The sequence below is a fragment of the Poecile atricapillus genome, chromosome 33 (assembly GCF_030490865.1).
Source record: "Poecile atricapillus isolate bPoeAtr1 chromosome 33, bPoeAtr1.hap1, whole genome shotgun sequence".
Taxonomy (NCBI): domain Eukaryota; kingdom Metazoa; phylum Chordata; class Aves; order Passeriformes; family Paridae; genus Poecile; species Poecile atricapillus.
In genome coordinates, this window is record NC_081281.1 from 2,463,752 (window position 1) to 2,480,628 (window position 16,877).

The 16,877-nt window shown below is 51.5% G+C and overlaps 1 protein-coding gene across 2 annotated transcripts; it reads right to left on the minus strand.

Annotated features, from left to right (window-relative positions):
* Positions 1 to 2: 2 nt before the first annotated feature.
* DAP3 (death associated protein 3) lies at positions 3 to 16,109 on the minus strand. Of its 2 annotated transcripts, none has more exons than XM_058860405.1 (14): positions 16,023 to 16,109; positions 15,066 to 15,131; positions 13,981 to 14,026; positions 9,233 to 9,349; positions 6,874 to 6,975; positions 5,919 to 6,027; positions 4,939 to 5,031; positions 3,952 to 4,082; positions 3,692 to 3,772; positions 3,156 to 3,314; positions 2,268 to 2,327; positions 1,095 to 1,184; positions 219 to 336; positions 3 to 110 (listed from the first exon to the last, which is right to left on the minus strand). In XM_058860405.1, the coding sequence occupies exons 3-14, from the start codon at positions 14,020 to 14,022 to the stop codon at positions 25 to 27; spliced, it is 1,188 nt and encodes a 395-aa protein (XP_058716388.1). In that variant the 5' UTR covers positions 14,023 to 14,026; positions 15,066 to 15,131; positions 16,023 to 16,109; the 3' UTR covers positions 3 to 24. The 2 variants fall into 2 exon arrangements, with proteins under 2 accessions (XP_058716388.1, XP_058716389.1); XM_058860406.1 differs by having other exon boundaries at positions 13,981 to 14,090; positions 16,023 to 16,089.
* Positions 16,110 to 16,877: the final 768 nt, after the last annotated feature.

Here is a 16,877-nt window from a genome sequence, read left to right on the forward strand (position 1 = left end):
CCGGGGAACCGAGCCTTTATTGCGCTATAGGGGCCCCGCCAGCCGGTCCAGCTGCCGAGGGTTGGAGCCGCTCAGGAACCGCAGCTCCGCCTTCCCGTCCTCCGTGTGCGCTGCGAGGGAGAGAGACAGAGATTGAGGGGTTGGGGGAGAGGGGGAAGGAGGGAGGGAGGGATGGGGCGAGCACGGCCCCGGGGTTTGTCCCCTCCTCGGGCACTGACCTTTCTCGTGCTGCAGCCACTTGCGCTCCAGGTAGTAGCCGTAGCAGCTCTCGAACTCCCTCGGGCTGTAGTTGGGGACCGAGATGGGCACAAAGGGGTCCAAGGCGTCAAAGCCCTCCTGGGAAGGGAGGCGAGTCGGGGTCAGTGGCGGGGCTGGGTGGGGACACGGCCCAGACGCCTTGGGAGCTCAATCAGAGCTCTGTCGTGGAGTTATGGAATATCCTGAGCTGGAAGGGACCCACAAGGATCATCCAGTCCAACTCCTGGCCATGGAGACACCCCAACAATCCCAGCCTGTGCCTGGGAGCTGTGTCCAAACGCTCCTCAAGCTCTGGCAGAGCTGGGGCTGTCACCATTCCCTGTTCAGTGCCCCAGCACCCTCTGAGAAAAGAGCCTTTACCTGATACCCAGCCCAACCCTGCCCTGCCCCAGCGCCCGGCGTTTCCCTGGGTCCTGTCCTGGTCACAGGGAGCAGAACCCAGCGCTGCAGATCCCCAAGGTCTCCCCTTTCTGTCTCCTCTTCTCCAGCTGGACAGACCAAATGCCCTCAGATGCTCCTCATCCTCCAGACCCTTCACCACCCTCCTGTCTCTCCTTTGGACGCTCTCCAGCAGCTTCAGACCTTTACTGTGATGCCCAAACTGCTCCCAGGACTGGAGGTGAGGCTGCCCCAGCCCAGAGCAGGGACAGTCCCCTGCCTGTGCCTGGCACACCCCAGGACAGTTGGATCTGTCAGGGCACTGCTGACCCAAAGGTGTGTGTGACCCACAGAGACCCTCAACAGCGTCCCTTCAACAGAACCAGCTCACCAAACAAGATTTTTGTTTGTTTCCTGATGTGAAGAGGATAAAAAACCCAAAAGAGGCCGTGACTCACCTTTCCCAGCAACTCCTGGGGAGTGTAGGCTGAGCTGGGTTTGAAGAGCGAGCCAGTCTGGCTGAGAGTGGTCACAATGGCACCTCCACTCTGGAAGGCAGATCAGAAATAAAAAATCCTGTTAGCTGCAAACCCAGTTTAGGATCAACCTCTGAAGCATCTTCTTCTTGGAGGATGGAGCTGCTGGAGCAAGTCCAGAGGAGGCCACAAAGGTTCCAGGATGGAGCCCCTCTGCTCTGAACCAGGCTGGGAGAGCTGGGGGTGCTCACCTGGAGAAGGGAAGGATCCAGGGAGAGCTCAGAGCCCCTGCCAGGGCCTAAAGGGGCTCCAGGAGAGCTGGAGAGGGACTGGGGACAAGGGATGGAGGGACAGGACAAGGGGAGATGGTTTCACAGTAACAGGGCAGGGTTAGATGGGATACTGGGGAGGAATTCCTGGCTGTGAGCTTGGGCAGGCACTGGCACAGATGCCCAGAGCAGCTGTGGATGCTCCTGAATCCCTGGCAGTGCCCAAGGCCAGGTTGGATGGGGCTGGGAGCACCTGGGACAGTGGAAAGTGTCCCTGCTCATGGCAGGGGTGGGACTGAGTGGGCTTTAGGATCCCATTCTGGGGTCTGGATTCTTCAAAAATTCTACAAGATTAACTTTTTATAATGCTCCTGACCACACTAATCCTGACTGCTCCAAGTCCATGTGAGCACAGGGAAAATACACAGCTCATGTTCCCATTAAAACTTTCCTTACCTATAATATGGGTTTTCTATGCAAACAAGTGAAATACTTGAGAAAGGACTTTCTTATATACCTTTAAATCTGAAGCCTACTCATTTTAGCTCTGAGCATCCAGGGGACTGAAAAAGCAGCAGGAGGAGTTGATCTCCTACAGCAAATTGTTCAGAAACCAGTTCTCATTAGTTAAAAAAAATCACAACCCAAACTGTCCCAAGGACCATCCAACACCTCCAGCTCAGGGTCCTACACCAGAGGAAGCTGTGGGGGGAATCAGGAACCAGGAAAAGCTGCCAGAGATTCGAGCTGTTCTCCTTCTCCTCAGGTGGTGCCACAAACACTGATGCTGTGCCTGTGCTCTCCTTCAGCAGTGCTGGGCTCGCAGCTTTGGGCTCGTGGCAGCTTTAAGTGCTGGGAGTGACACAAAGGCAGAGCTGGAACTCACCCAGTCGTTCCTCAGCATCTTCCTCAGGTTGTGCACGAGCGTCAGCTCCTCGGGAGAAACCTGGTGGAGATTGTCTGCATCACTTTTTTATTGCCAGCAGCTCCTACATCAATTCCCCTCTTTCCAATTAGGCTGGCAGGATCGTTTGTATCCTTCAGGCACGGTTTTTTTTTACCTTGCTTTCCTTTAGCCCTGCAGCATCGAGCCTGAGTCATGCTGCACTGAGCAACACCCAGGCCCTGCCTCTCCAACAACACCCACCTGCACTTCTGTCTCAGGGAGAGACAGTAAAAATTCAGTAAAAATCGTCTAAAGCACGATATGAACCTTTCCAGCCCCTCCAAAGCCTGAATATTTTCAGGGTTTGCCACAGAACTGAAACTGAACCGAACACCCTCCCTGTTCCCCCCTGCAGCAAGAATCAGGGCAGAGCTCTGGGGAATGATGAGGGGAGGAATGATGCCTTAGGATTTTAGCTTTTATATTTTTTATCTATTTGTAATCCTGCAATTCTTTGTAATAATTCTAAACTCCATATACAGTGAGCTGCTGCTTTCCCATTTTGGGTGGACAACAATTCCTCTCCAGGCCTGGGAACCAAGGAGACCTCACTGCCTCAGGAAATGGAAACAAAAGGGAGTTGGGGGAACAAATTTGGGGTAAATTACTTCATTACCTGAAGCTGTAATTGGAAAATTAACTCCCAATATGCAAATGAACCAAACTTATAAAACCCATGACCCATCATCCATTTTAGGGAAGATCTAAAAGTACCTGAAGGTCCTTCAATAAATATAACTGCTTTTTTTTTTTTTTTTTTTAATTAAGGGAATGAATTCCCTTAATTTTGTCTGATGTTAGGTAGCCCCAAGAAGGCATCATCCTCACAGGGCTCTTGTCCTCCTTCCTCAGCGTGGTCCGTCCCCAGAGCGCGTTGACGCCGTCCACGGCCACGAGGAGCCGGAAGGAGCCGCGGTGACTCTGCTGCTTGATCTCCCTCAGCACCACCCCCACGGCATCAGTGGCACTCCTGACACGAGCCAGACCCTGTGGGGAGCACAGGACACAGAGCTCAGCCTGCATTTCTTGCTAGGGGGTGATGCTGGTGGCTTTTGGGCTGCTCTTCCTCAGGGGAAGACAAACTGACAGGCAACAACCTCTTTGTTTCCTTTCCAAGGAGCAGTTTGAGCATCAAAACATGAGAATTTCAAGTTCTAACTTTGTCTTCTGTCCAAATTCTCTGTACAGTTTTCTTTACAGACCCACCACATCCTCCAACAACAGCTTTTGTTGGTAGGGAGACACCTTCTATTCCCCAGGACTGACATCTCTAAGCTTCTGAGGAGCAATCTGTTCCACAAACACAGCCACGGGATCCTCTGGCACGAGGTGAGACCACACCAGCAGCAGTGGCTGCTCCTTACCTGCTCCACCACTTCCCCCAAAGGTCTGCCCTCCTCTGTGCTTTCTTGTTTGCCCCACATGTATTTTTTTTGTGTTTTTATCTGTGGGAAGAAAACTATGATTAGATTGGGGGTGAAAGGAGGCAAAGCAAGGCTGGATTGCAGAATCTGGGAGGAGTATCCACCACCAGCAGCCATCCCCACAGAGGGGATGTAAAGTGCTTTTCCTACAGCACCTGAGGTCCAGCACAGGGCAGTGGGTGGGGTCTGCAGCCACAAACCTCTTGCAGGAAACGTTCATTGGAGGTTTTGAAGTTCTTGAGCCAGACAGAGGCCTGCAGAGGCTGATCCAGGCGGTCTTTCTTGTAGGAAGACTGCAAAAGCTCCTTGCAGTTCTTCACCCAGAGATGAGCTGTGAACAAAATAAAACAGTTGTTTGGATTTTTTTAAATTTTTTTTTTTAGTCAAAATAATGGTATGAGGTGGGGGTGGTGTTTGTGTTGCTTGTCCTTTTTCTGCAGCTCTGTTAAGAAAAGTCAGAGAATCATGGAATGGTTTGGGCTGGGTTAAAGATCATCCAGCCCCTGCCATGGGCAGGGACACTTTCCATGATCCCAGGCTGCTCCAAGCCACATCCAACCTGGCCTTGAACACATCCAAGGATGGAGCAGCCACAGCTGCTCTGGGTACCCTGTGCCAGGGCCTGCCCACCCTCACAGGGAGGAATTTCTTCCCTATGTGACATCTTACCCTGCCCTCTGGCAGTGGGAGGCCATTCCCCCACATCACTCCCTTGTAAATAGTCCCTCTCCATTTTTCTTGTAGCCCCATTAGGTCCTGGAAGGCCACAATTAGGTAAACCCAGAGCCTTTTCTTCTCCAGGCTGAACAATCCAAATTCTCCCAGTCCTTCCTCACAGCAGAGCTGCTCCCCTGATCACTCTGATCATCCTGGATCATTTCAACAGGCCCATGTCCTTCCTGTGCTGGGACACCAGAGGTGGATCCAGTCCTTCCTGACTGGAGAACTCTTCCCTCAGATCAGAGGAGGGCACACAGACCCCAAACAATGGAGAAAACCAGACTGACCCAAAGCACGTGTGAGCAGGTGAAAATAAATAGTTATCCTCTACTTTATTTGGGGGCTTTGTGTTTTATGAGCTTTCCCCACTAAGGGAAAACAAGGATAGATTGTGGTGGGCTATCCCACAGCTCCTGGAGCAGCTGCTTTTGGTGTTTGGTGTGGTAACAGAGCCCTGCTTTTCTCACCATCCGGGATGTGCAGCACCAGCCAGCCCTGCCTCGAGCAGTAGTGAAGCACATGGCACAGGGTCATGGTCTTCCCTGTTCCCCTCTCACCATCTCCAACAAGGACTGTCAAGGAAAGTCTCTGAAAAAAACACTTCAGTTTGTATTTGACTGTGATTCTTCCAGAAAGGTCATACAGGGAGCTCAGAGCTCATCAAAACCTGCAGAGTTCCTTCTCCTTGTGCCCCACCCCACGGAGCAGAGCTGAGGAGCCCCATGCCCTGACCCTGTTTGTAGGTCTGTGCCATCAGCTGGAATAAAGGAATAAAGGAATAAGGGAATAAAGGAATAAAGGAATAAGGGAATAAAGGAATAAGGGAATAAAGGAATAAGGGAATAAAGGAATAAGGGAATAAAGGAATAAGGGAATAAAGGAATAAAGGAATAAGAGAATAAAGGAATAAAGGAGTAAGAGAATAAAGGAATAAAGGAATAAGAGAATAAAGGAATAAAGGAATAAAGGAATAAAGGAATAAAGGAATAAAGGAATAAAGGAATAAAGGAATAAGGGAATAAAGGAATAAAGGAATAAAGGAATAAAGGAATAAGGGAATAAAGGAATAAGGGAATAAGGGAATAAAGGAATAAAGGAATAAGGGAATAAAGGAATAAGGGAATAAAGGAATAAAGGAATAAGGGAATAAAGGAATAAGGGAATAAAGGAATAAAGGAATAAAGGAATAAGGGAATAAAGGAATAAGGGAATAAAAGAATAAGGGAATAAAGGAATAAAGGAATAAAGGAATAAAGGAATAAAGGAATAAAGGAATAAAGGAATAAAGGAATCTGAGCTTCCTGAAGTGCCCCAAGTCCCTGCACTGACCACAGACCATGTGGCACCACCACCTCCTGGAGACTGCACCAGCTCAGGGACACAAACACCCTCTAACTGCACAAACTGCTCGTGTTTCTCTTCATCCCACCCCCAAATTAAAGGATACAGATCACATATCTGACAGCAGGGTGGGCAAAGTTGGAGCCCCTCAGGTAAGCGAGGAGCTCCAGCGCCGGTTTCCGCACCATCACACGCGCCTCGTTGAAGGTCCGGATCTGAGGAAGGAGCAGATGGCACCGAGATGCCACGAGCTGCCCCAGCACAGCTGCCCCCAGCCCTGCTCCATCCCTGCCTGCAGCCTCCCAACACCCCCAGCTCTGCCCAGCAGCACCCCAGGGTTGGTCAAGCGCTGCTTCCCCTCAGTGAAAGGACTTTCTTGTCCTTCCTGTGCCCAGAAAGTGTTTTCTGGGTCAGCTGTTCCACCCTGTTCCCACAGACTGGGGTGTGGCTGAGCGGGCTGGCCATGAATCCAACTCAGTGACCTGGATATGCACAGGTAAGGAATGTGTTCCTGACTCAGGCAGCCAGCTGTTCACAGAGCACAGCCCAGCACAGCTCCACCACACAGATCAGGAGACAAGATTGTTTTGTTGCAGATATAAACTGATTTTTCATGAGACAGCCTGTTTCACACAGAAATATAGCCATGGAAAATATTTCTGTAGTTCATTAAGTGCTTGGATGTTAGAGATGGAAAACACTGGAATGAAGGTTGCCTGAGGTGGAGCCCTCAGACTTTTCTGCTGCTGCTCTGGGTTTCAACATCTCTTAGATGTTGAAAACAACAGTGAGGGCCAGGAATAACTGCACTCTTGCTCCCCCTCATTCCAACAGGAAAACATCACAGTCACCAATGGATCTGGTTCTTCCCACAGTCATGGAATGGTTTGGGTTGCATGGGACCTTAAAGATCATCACATCCCACCCTCTGCCATGGCAGGGACACTTTCCACTGTCCCAGGCTGTTCCCAACTCCATCCAGCCTGGCCTTGGGCACTTCCAGGGATCCAGGGGCAGCCCCAGCTGCTCTCTGTGCATTCCCTCCAAGCTGGAATGAATACCTGCTGCTGGAAGCGATGGGGCAGCCCGTGGGGGAACACAGCCTTCACCTCCTCCAGGGGGATGTTGTACAGACGAGCCTCGTGCTGCTCCGTGTGCTTGGCCTGGAAGGGAAAATGGGAATTGTCACTCTGGTGATGCCTCTTTCCTGGAAGCCTGGGAGGGTGGGATGGAGGCAGTGCTCAGTCACAGACAATATTCTCTTACTGGGGGGCAGAGCAAGACAGAGCAGGAATTGGGGGGTTAGGACAGTGCTGGCAGCTGCTTTGGAAGAGGCTAAAGAAAGGAGATCCCACCTGGCACTAAATAATGAAGGGATTCCCTGAGCTCCTGTACGAACCGTGGTGTTTTGGGGGCACCAGTGGCCCTGTGCTCCATGAATTCACCTTTCACCAGTCCCCCCAAACCTTAACAGGGTGTGACACCCTTCTGAGTTACCTGCTGGTGTCATATTCACTTTCTTTTGTGACAAAATGCTGTTTTCTGCCTTGGGCTGCTCCCTCCCAGGAGTAATTCCCATGGTCCCATTTGGTTACTGGGGTTGGAGGCTTAAAACCTCCAAAAAACTCCTTTTCTGGGGCAATAATTTCCAGTCCTTTGTGTTGACCTCAGTGATCAGGGCTATTCCTCCACTGGACTTGAATCCTGCTGCATTTATTTCTACAGGTCTCACCATAATGACAGCAAGGAGCTGTTGTCACTGGGATCTGAGAATTTAATGCCTGATTTCCCCCCTCATTATTCTCTTTTCCTGCCATGCAATACCTGCAAAGCACTTACTTATTTCTTCCTGCCCAAGTTGTCCATTTTTGTGTCCTGTCTGATTAGGACAGTAAATAGAGACTATTCTACAGCCCTTCCTGTGTGACTTTGAGCAGTTTTGTGCTAATCTTTGAAGCTTAGATCTCATTCTGCTCTGCATTTTACCATGAATTTAAAGTAAAAACATCCTCCTGTTTATTCTGGATATATATAAAAACTGGCATGCACAACAACAAATATAACAATTTCCTTGTTTTCTTTACTTTATGTGTGAGCATTTTTATGTGCAGGTGTGACTTCTCCTTGTTTGGCCAGGAATATTTGGCTTTTCCCAGTTCTTGATGGACTCCTCATGGCCCACTGCTGCTGTTGCATATCCATGAATTTTCTGGCTCTGGAGTGTCCTGGACTCCGTGCTCCACCTTGACACAGCTGCAGGATTTGAGGAACTCCTGATTCAAGGAATGCTGGAGCTGCTGGAGCTGCCAAATTTGGGTTTAATGGTCAGGAAATCTTTGTAACAGGGGGAAATGTTAAATCCTGGCTGTTCAAAAGGTGTCCTGCAGAAAGGAGGCATCACCTGAGGAGAACCATGAAGTGACACTTCAGGCTTATTTCAAACTGTGGATTCCCTGGAATTCTGCACATGCTGCACACAGACCAACCTGTGGTTTCCCACGGCTCAAACACAAGAGCAGGACTCCAGAGCCCATTTTCATTCTCAGCTTCACCCCTGGCTTGCTGCATGATTTTGGGCAAATTCCTCCACTCCTCTACATCATGTGGGTCAGTATCTTTATCCTCAGGGAGCTTTGCTAACAGAAAGGTACACAAACTCTGATGAAAAATTTTGTGTTTAGTGGCTTTCTTAGCCCCATTTAAATGGGATTATCTGGTGCAGGAGCTGGGGAGCAGCAGGATTTGCTGCTGGAGTGACCCAGCCAGCCTGGGGACGGCCGAAGCCATGCCAAAGCTCAGGAACAAGTCAGAATGCCAGAGCCAGTTGCTTGGCAACAAAAAGGCAGGAACAGGACAGTGGGGACAATGTGGCCATCTGGCCTGTGCTGTGCAATCCATGGAGACACCGGGTCACGTGCAGCCGATCATCTCCCGCTGCCGTTTCCATAGAGACCCCGGAGGAATCGGCACCGAGAGACTCCAATTACACAGGCAGCAGAAAAGCCACCTCAAAGGCTCCTTCCATTCATTTCTTCCCCTTCATTTTGTGCTCGAGACAGAGAGTGAGGCTGGAATTGTGATGCTGCAGAGCCGTGCTGAGGTCATCTGGGGTGTGGTTTTCATCCCCTTCACAGCCAGCTCAGGGAGGCTCTTCCAGGGAAGAAGAATAACCCTGGAGTTGAAATGAACGGTGTCTGATGACAGCCTAAGCCACATCCCAGCTTCTCCAACACTCTGATCTGTGCAGCTCTGGAGAAGGGATCAATACCTGCTCCCAGGAGCTCTCAGGCAGAGCAGCCCCATCCTGAGCAACCCTGTACAGCCAGGGTTGGATCCCTGGGTTAGGTCTGAGCACCCCCTTTTCCTGCTCCCAGGATGGTCCCTGGTGGCACCCAGGACACCCCAGGGACAGCCACTCACCGGGTCGCTCTCGCTGGTGTGGAAAACTGCTCGGGGCCTCTCTGCTGGGACATCCTGGCTGGACACGGAGCTCAGCCCATCCCTGGCTGCCGTGTGGAGGGCACAGCCATGGTCCAGCTGAGGGGAGAACAAGGCAAAGACACAACAAAGCTCTCAGCAGCCAAGGATTGTCGGTGAAAAACAAGCCAGGGAGTCTGTTCTGAGCGCTCGTGGCACGTGTAACCCAGAGCTGAACTCTGATTGCAATCAGAATGAAAACTCATCATTAGCATGGAAATTCATCACATAAACCCACATGCTGTAGAACCAGATTTCACATTTAGATACCTGCATGGAAACCATTCCCATCTGAAGCCACCTCAGTGAGCCAAGCCCTGCACCTTGAGCTTTACCCCACAAAATTCCTGAAGATCCCACATCCAGCCATTAAGGCCTCACTGCTGCGAAGTGCCCATCGTGTTTCTGCCTACACTGAGGAGTGGCAGCACCCTGAAAACTCAGGCTGTCTAGCAATCCATAATCACCTCAATTACCCAGGGATTAGTGCAGCTCTGCCCACTGTTTGATATTTATAATTACACTCCCTGCACTGATTTCCCTGACTGTGTCCCTGCATCCAGACTCTGGCATTAGGATACAGACGTGGCTGAGAAACCAAAACAGCCAGCTAAGCTGATTAATTCATTTTTCCCCAGACAGACTGCTGAAGCCTGCCTGCAAAGCCCAGCCAAAACAGGCAAGAAAGTGAGCAGTGGCAGGACAAGCATTTTATTATATCGTGGTGAAAGAAAACACAAACATTTGTCAATGATTTAGAAAGTGCATCCTCCAGACAGGCTCTGGGACAAGCTGAGAGCCCCTCACAGCACTGACAGGGCCAGTTGCAGCTGAACAGAGCCAGCAGTTTCCTATTTTGTCTGGGTGAGAGCAGCAGAATGCAAAGCTCAGAGCCAGGGACAGCTGTCTCAGCTCCCCATGGCATGACACAGCTCTGCTGCCACCCCACTGGGGCCACTGCAAAGCCACAAGGGCTCCAGTGAAAGTGGGATCACCCAGATTCCAGATGTCTGGAATGCATTTGGACACTTGCCTTCCTGTGAGGGAAGGAATGAAACCAGTCTGGACCCTCTGGAACAAACAGCTGCAGTGCAAATAAGGAGATCACCCAACACATCTTGTTCCCACATTGCCTTTTTCCTCCTCAAATCCAAATGATCCTTTAGGATGGCTTATTTGGCTCTGTTTAGTTTAAAATCCACGGAGATGACAATTTATAGCCTTGAGCAAGACACAAAGATGCCAATTTAATACATGAATAAATACAGAAGGTGACTCTTGTCACCTGATCACCTAAAAAATGTCAGCCCTAAGTCACCCCCAGCCTGGAATCAGAGTCACTCTCATATTCCTTGACCAGGATCCCTGGATCCCTGATCCAAGGCCAGCTTGGATGGGGTTTGGAGCAGCCTGGCCTAAGGAAGGTGTCCCTCCCAAACCATTCCATGATTCTCTGATCCCACATTCCCTCCTCCTCAAGCCCCAGGTGAGTGTGAGGGCTGAGCTTTGCTGGGAGAGCTCCCTGCTCATCCTTTCCCAGGGCTATCACACAAATCCTTATCCCTGAGCAGCAGAGCTGAAGGAAAACGAAGCAAGGATGAACTTCTTCTCTGTGTTCAGATTTTAGGGATGTCCAGACACAGCCTTGAGCTGAATGATGCTTCATCAAATCAATATTAGCAATCTCATGTTTTAAAAAGCCCAAACCGAGCTCAGCAGGATCTGGAATCTCTGTAGGACACAAGCCAGCTCCTCATGAGCTCTCTGAAGGGAGTGGAAGTCAGAATGAAAGTGTGAAGAGACTTTGTCCTGAAGTCAAATCCTCTGGTCTTGTAGCCAAACACATTAAATTTCTATTTTTTTCCGTCAACACAGCACATCCCATCTGTAAGTGACCCTGCAGTGACATTATTTTACAATTCCACTTGCAGCCTTAGCACAACAGCTCTTTCCAAAACCCCTCCTGGTGCTCTGGAGCTTTGTGTGTGTGGAAGCAGCTCTGAGCACCTTGGGAAAGGGAATTGCTGCTCTCTGAGGTGCCACAAAGCCAGCACAGGCAGTGAGTGACTGCTCACAGCTGTCCCGAGTTCCAGAGATACAGATTTCACATTTCAGCAATCACTATTTCCATTTACAACCTGGAAAATCCACATTTTAAACCACCACAGATGGCTCAGGACGCCCCTGCTGAAGCTTTGATGTCCTGAGTTTAGAGCAGCGAGGTGCCCCTGGATCCCTCCTCCTCCTCCTCCTGAACAAAAGCTCAGCCTGGATCCCTCGGCTTTGGAATGCCAGGAACATCCATGGGGCTCTCCCATCCTCGCTGCATTTGGGGATAAGTTTCCATCTGCCCAAGGCCAGGAGTGGCATTCCCGGGATCCCTGAAATGGCAGCGAACCATCACGTGGTGCCCGAGATGAATCGGGAATCCCGAGCCATGAGGTGGAGCTGTTCCCTCATGTTCCATGGATCCTGGGATGATCCCGGGCTGTTCCCGCGTGTTCCATGGATCCCGGGATGATCCCGGGCTGATCCTGCATGTTCCATGGATTCTGGGCTGTTCCCTCATGTTCCATGGATCCTGGGATGATCCCGGGCTGTTCCTGCACGTTCCATGGATTCTGGGCTGATCCTGTGTGTTCCATGGATTCTGGGCTGTTCCCACACGTTCCATGGACCCCCAGCTGATCCCAGGCTGTTCCCACGTGTTCCACAGATCCCGGGCTGATCCTGTGTGTTCCATGGATTCTGGGCTGTTCCACAGATCCCAGGATGATCCCGGGCTGTTCCCGCGTGTTCCATGGATCCCAGGCTGTTCCATGGATCCCAGGCTGATCCCGGGCTCTTCCCACATGTTCCCGCGTGTTCCATGGATCCTGGGCTGATCTTGGGCTGTTCCCGCGTGTTCCATGGATCCTGGGCTGTTCCATGGATCCCAAGCTGATCCCACATGTTCCATGGATCCTGGGCTGATCCTGCATGTTCCACAGATCCTGGGCTGTTCCCAGGCTGTTCCATGGATCCCGGGCTGTTCCACAGATCCCAAGCTGATCCCACATGTTCCATGGATCCCGGGCTGTCCCCACGTGTTCCATGGATCCCGGGCTGTTCCCGTATGTTCCACAGATCCCGGGATGATCCTGCGTGTTCCACAGATCCCAGGCTGTTCCATGGATCCCGGGCTGTTCCCGTGTGTTCCATGGATCCCGGGCTGTTCCCACATGTTCCATGGATCCTGGGCTGTTCCCGTGTGTTCCATGGATCCCGGGCTGTTCCCATGTGTTCCATGAATCCTGGGCTGTTCCCACATGTTCCATGGATCCTGGGCTGTTCCATGGATCCCAAGCTGATCCCACATGTTCCATGGATCCCGAGCTGTTGCCGCATGTTCCACGGATTGCAGGCTGATCCCGGGTTGTTCCTGCGTCTTCCATGGATCCCGGGCTGTTCCCGTATGTTCCACAGATCCCAGGCTGTTCCATGGATCCCAGGCTGATCCCGTGTGTTCCATGGATCCTGGGCTGATCCTGCATGTTCCACAGATCCTGGGCTGTTCCCAGGCTGTTCCATGGATCCCGGGCTGTTCCCATGTGTTCCATGGATCCTGGGCTGTTCCCACATGTTCCATGGATCCTGGGCTGTTCCCACGTGTTCCATGGATCCTGGGCTGTTCCCACATGTTCCATGGATCCTGGGCTGTTCCCGTGTGTTCCATGGACCCTGGGCTGTTCCCGTGTGTTCCATGAATCCTGGGCTGTTCCCATGTGTTCCATGGATCCCAGGCTGTTCCCGTGTGTTCCATGGATCCTGGGCTGTTCCCACACATTCCACGGATCCCACCCTCGGGAACGCCGGGCTGGTTCTGCAGAGGCTGCCCAGGAAGGGATGCCCTGCCCAGACAGAGCTGCAGGAGGCAGCTGCAGCCACCCCCATCGCTCCTCACATCGCTGTGCTCCGGGGAAAAGGCTGGAAAAGGCAGCAGCAAACGACACAGCCGGAATTCTTTTCCATCAGGAAGCAATTCCAGAGCCATGGAGCGCTGGTGCTGCTGCTGTTCAGGGTTTAAGGATAACTCTGGATAACACAGGGTGCTGTGAGCAGAGCTGCTATGGCTACACCCAGCCACTGAGACAGTTTTTGGCTCAGGAAATGAAAAGAAATAAAAGGTTCTTGCCCCAGAGGGGGCTCAGGCACTGCCCAGGCTCTCCAGGGAATGGGAACAGCCCCAAGGAGTCTTTGGAGCTCCCAGCAAATCCAGGTGGGATTCTTGCGGTGTCCAGGCAGCGCCAGGAGCTGACTCCACCATCCCTGTGGCTCCCTTCCAGCTCGGGACAGAATTCCATCATTTCTGGAAAAACTCTTCCCACAGGATCAGTGCAAGGCTGGTGGATTCTCCCTGTGGACATTCCAGCCGTGCAGAGCAAGTGGAATAATCCCTGTTCCTGAGGAACATGTGAGTGGAAGCTGGAGGAGCTCAGCATCCAGGCTCCCTCTCCCCAGACTCCTCAGGGAAATGTGCAAATGCTGCACCAGCTCTTTCCTCAGCCCACAGTGGGAGTTTACACCCCCAATTTAGAGGTTTTAGCTGACAAATGTAAGAAGAATTTCACTTTTTACCGCTGTAAATTGTCATTCCAGGCCATGGGAAAATTGAAATATTGGAAATAGCACCAGGCTCTTACAGGACTCACCTTCAGAGAGCGACAGACGAGTCCTTTCAGACTTCTCAGCATTTTCCTGCAGGAACAGAATTGGGTATTTCAGTTGGTTTTGTTGCTGATTATTTTCTGCTGGGAGAGAACTGTTTGTGTTGAAAGACACAGAAATAATTCAGACCAAGTGTCAGATGCTCTGCAGTAACACAAACTGGTGATCAGCACCACTTGCCTAAGATAAACTATTAATAAAATAAGAATAAAAACCATGCCATCCAAAAAAAAAAATTAGAAATAGTTTAAAATGAAAAATCACTCCATAAATAAATAAGTATAAATAAAACTAATAAAAACTATTCCTTTAATTATGTGGAATTTACTCAGAGACATGAAGAGAAAAACAAAATACCTTTACTTTGTAAATTAAGTTCTCCTAGTGAGGAGAACAGTCTTTTGTTGGGATTGTCTGGGAAAGGAATTTTGAGTGCAGCTGTTAAGAGATGTCAGAGCTGCAGCAGTGGAGGAATTGGAATAATGCAGAGACTGAAGGTGCCTCTGTGTCTCCAGCTCCATCCTCATCATTTACCAGCACATTTCCAACCGACAGCAGGAGGAAAAACCCAAAACAAAACATTTGAGCAGCTGTGATGCAGAAATAAAGAGTGAAAATGTCACATCTGCCACCTCTGCAAGGCCTTTTCCACAGAGCTTCCCCAGGAGAAAACCCTGACAGTGCCCAACAAGGCTCTGAGAATTCCTGGGTGCAAGAAACTGCATTCCAAGGGAATACTAATTACCTTAATTCCTCAGGGAATATTAATTACCTTAATTCCTCAGGGAATATTAAATACCTGGATTCCTCAGGGAATATTAATTACCTTAATTCCTCAGGGAATATTAAATACCTTGATTCCTCAGGGAATATGAATTACCTGGATTCCTCAGGGAATATTAAATACCTGGATTCCTCAGGGAATATTAATTACCTGGATTCCTCAGGGAATATTAAATACCTTAATTCCTCAGGGAATATTAATTACCTTAATTCCTCAGGGAATATTAATTACCTGGATTCCTCAGGGAATATTAAATACCTGGATTCCTCAGGGAATATGAATTACCTGGATTCCTCAGGAGGAGCTGGGAGTGGTGGTTCCCTGCAGCAGAGCAAGACGAAGCTGCTTCACCTGCACACAAAAACAACATTTCCACCTGTTACTGCAGGGAGGGGAAACAACCCCACAGGGAACGCTGTGAGAACGGCTTTCATTCCTTCAACTAAAATAAACACAGGGAAAAACAACCCCCCGCTGTTGCTATTTCAGGAATGAGTGAAGATCTCATCCTGCAGAGGAATTTTTAGGGGTTTTGTGCCTTGCTGGTACAAGCACAGCGAGGAGAAATCCTGCTCCACGTGGGAATCGTTGGCTTTTAGCTGCTAAAAAAGCAAGGATGGGAAAGCTTCTTCCACAAGAAAAAAATTAAGGAGTCACAAAGACTGAATTCTGTTAATATTTTTAAACTTTGTGTTCGTTTTTTTTAAAAATCCCGTTTATTTATTTTTTTTTTTAAACTTGCTGTTGAATTCTTTTTAAAACCTGCGGTTAATTTTGGGCACCGCGAGGGTTCTGACAGAGTCCCTGAATGGCCGAGGGGGCTGCGGGGGCTGCTCTGGGCTCTGTCCCCGGGGAAGGAGCTGGGAACCGGGGCCGCTGCCCTGAGCGCACCGGGCCGGGCTCACAACAGCCCCGGTGCACCGGGAGCAACACCGGATCTCTGTGCTTTTACCACCAAAAATCACGCAGACAACCCCAAAGGTGCATTTACAGCCACCCATCAGCGACCAGACCGCCTCGGCTCTCCAGGTTAAATAAAAACAACGCCCGGTCGCTGAGGACCGAGCGCGGCGCGGCCCTCCCGGTGCCTCCCACGTGCTGCCGCGGGCTCCGTTCCCCACTCCCGGTCACACGCAGAGCCGGAGCAGCGCTGCCGCTTGGGCGGGGGGAGCGGGGGGAGCGGTCGGCGCTCCCGAGGGCCCCGCGGTGTGTCCGAGGTACCCGCGGTGCCCCCGCACTCACCGGGGCCCACCGGGGCCGCTCCCGCCGCCGGCGCCGCCGCAGCCCCGCGATGACGCGGCCGCTACGGGAGGCGCGGAGGGACAGAAAGGGCGTGGTCACGATGGGCGCGAACGCGTGGGCGTGGTCAAAAGGGGCGTGGCCTCCTCTACCTGAGGGTTCTGTACGAGCGGCCTTAATTTGTTTAATTAATTTTATCCCGGCCGGCCCCTCCGCGCCGCGTTTGGTGGGTGCAGCGCGAAAGCTGCTCGAGGTTCGTCGCCAGGTTTTCAGAAGGGGATGGATGAAGTCAGAATGCCGGGCGGGGAGGAAGCGCTGTGGGTCCCATCTGGTGCAGGCAGGGCCATCCCAGAGCACAGGACACGGGATTGAGGCCAGGTGGGTCTGGGATTTCCCCAGCGAGGAGGATCCACAGCCTCTCTGGGCTCTGCTCAGGGCTGGGCACTGCCCAGGGCACAAGTTCTGCCTCCTGTGCAGGGCAGATCCTGGGCTCAGTCCCTGCCCATGGCTCTGGTGCCACTGCTGGGCCTGGAGCAGAGCCTGGCCCTGCTCTGCCCCTCCTGCACCCAGGGACAGCCAGCGATGGACAGGGACAGACATGGACAGCCAGGGACAGCCAGGGATGGACAGGGACAGACATGGACAACCAGGGACAGCCAGGGACACCCAGAGACACCCAGAGACAGCCAGGGACATCCAGGGACAGCCAGGGACAGACATGGACAGCCAGGGAGACCCAGAGATAGCCAGGGACACTCAGGGACAGCCAGAGACAGAGAGGGACAGCCAGGGACATGCAGGAACACCCAGGGACAGCCACAGACAGCCAGGGACACCCAGAGACAGCCAGGGACATGC

Bases quoted from the DNA above. Each gene is read 5' to 3' on its own strand.
- DAP3 (XM_058860405.1), bottom strand. From the start codon at position 14,022: ATGCTGAGAAGTCTGAAAGGACTCGTCTGTCGCTCTCTGAAG. The intron at 4,083-4,938 runs GTGAGAAAAGCA...TTTTGTTCACAG, and splicing joins GGTGCTGCACATCCCGGATG to CTCATCTCTGGGTGAAGAAC. The intron at 111-218 runs GTCAGTGCCCGA...TCTCCCTCGCAG, and splicing joins GTGGCTGCAGCACGAGAAAG to CGCACACGGAGGACGGGAAG.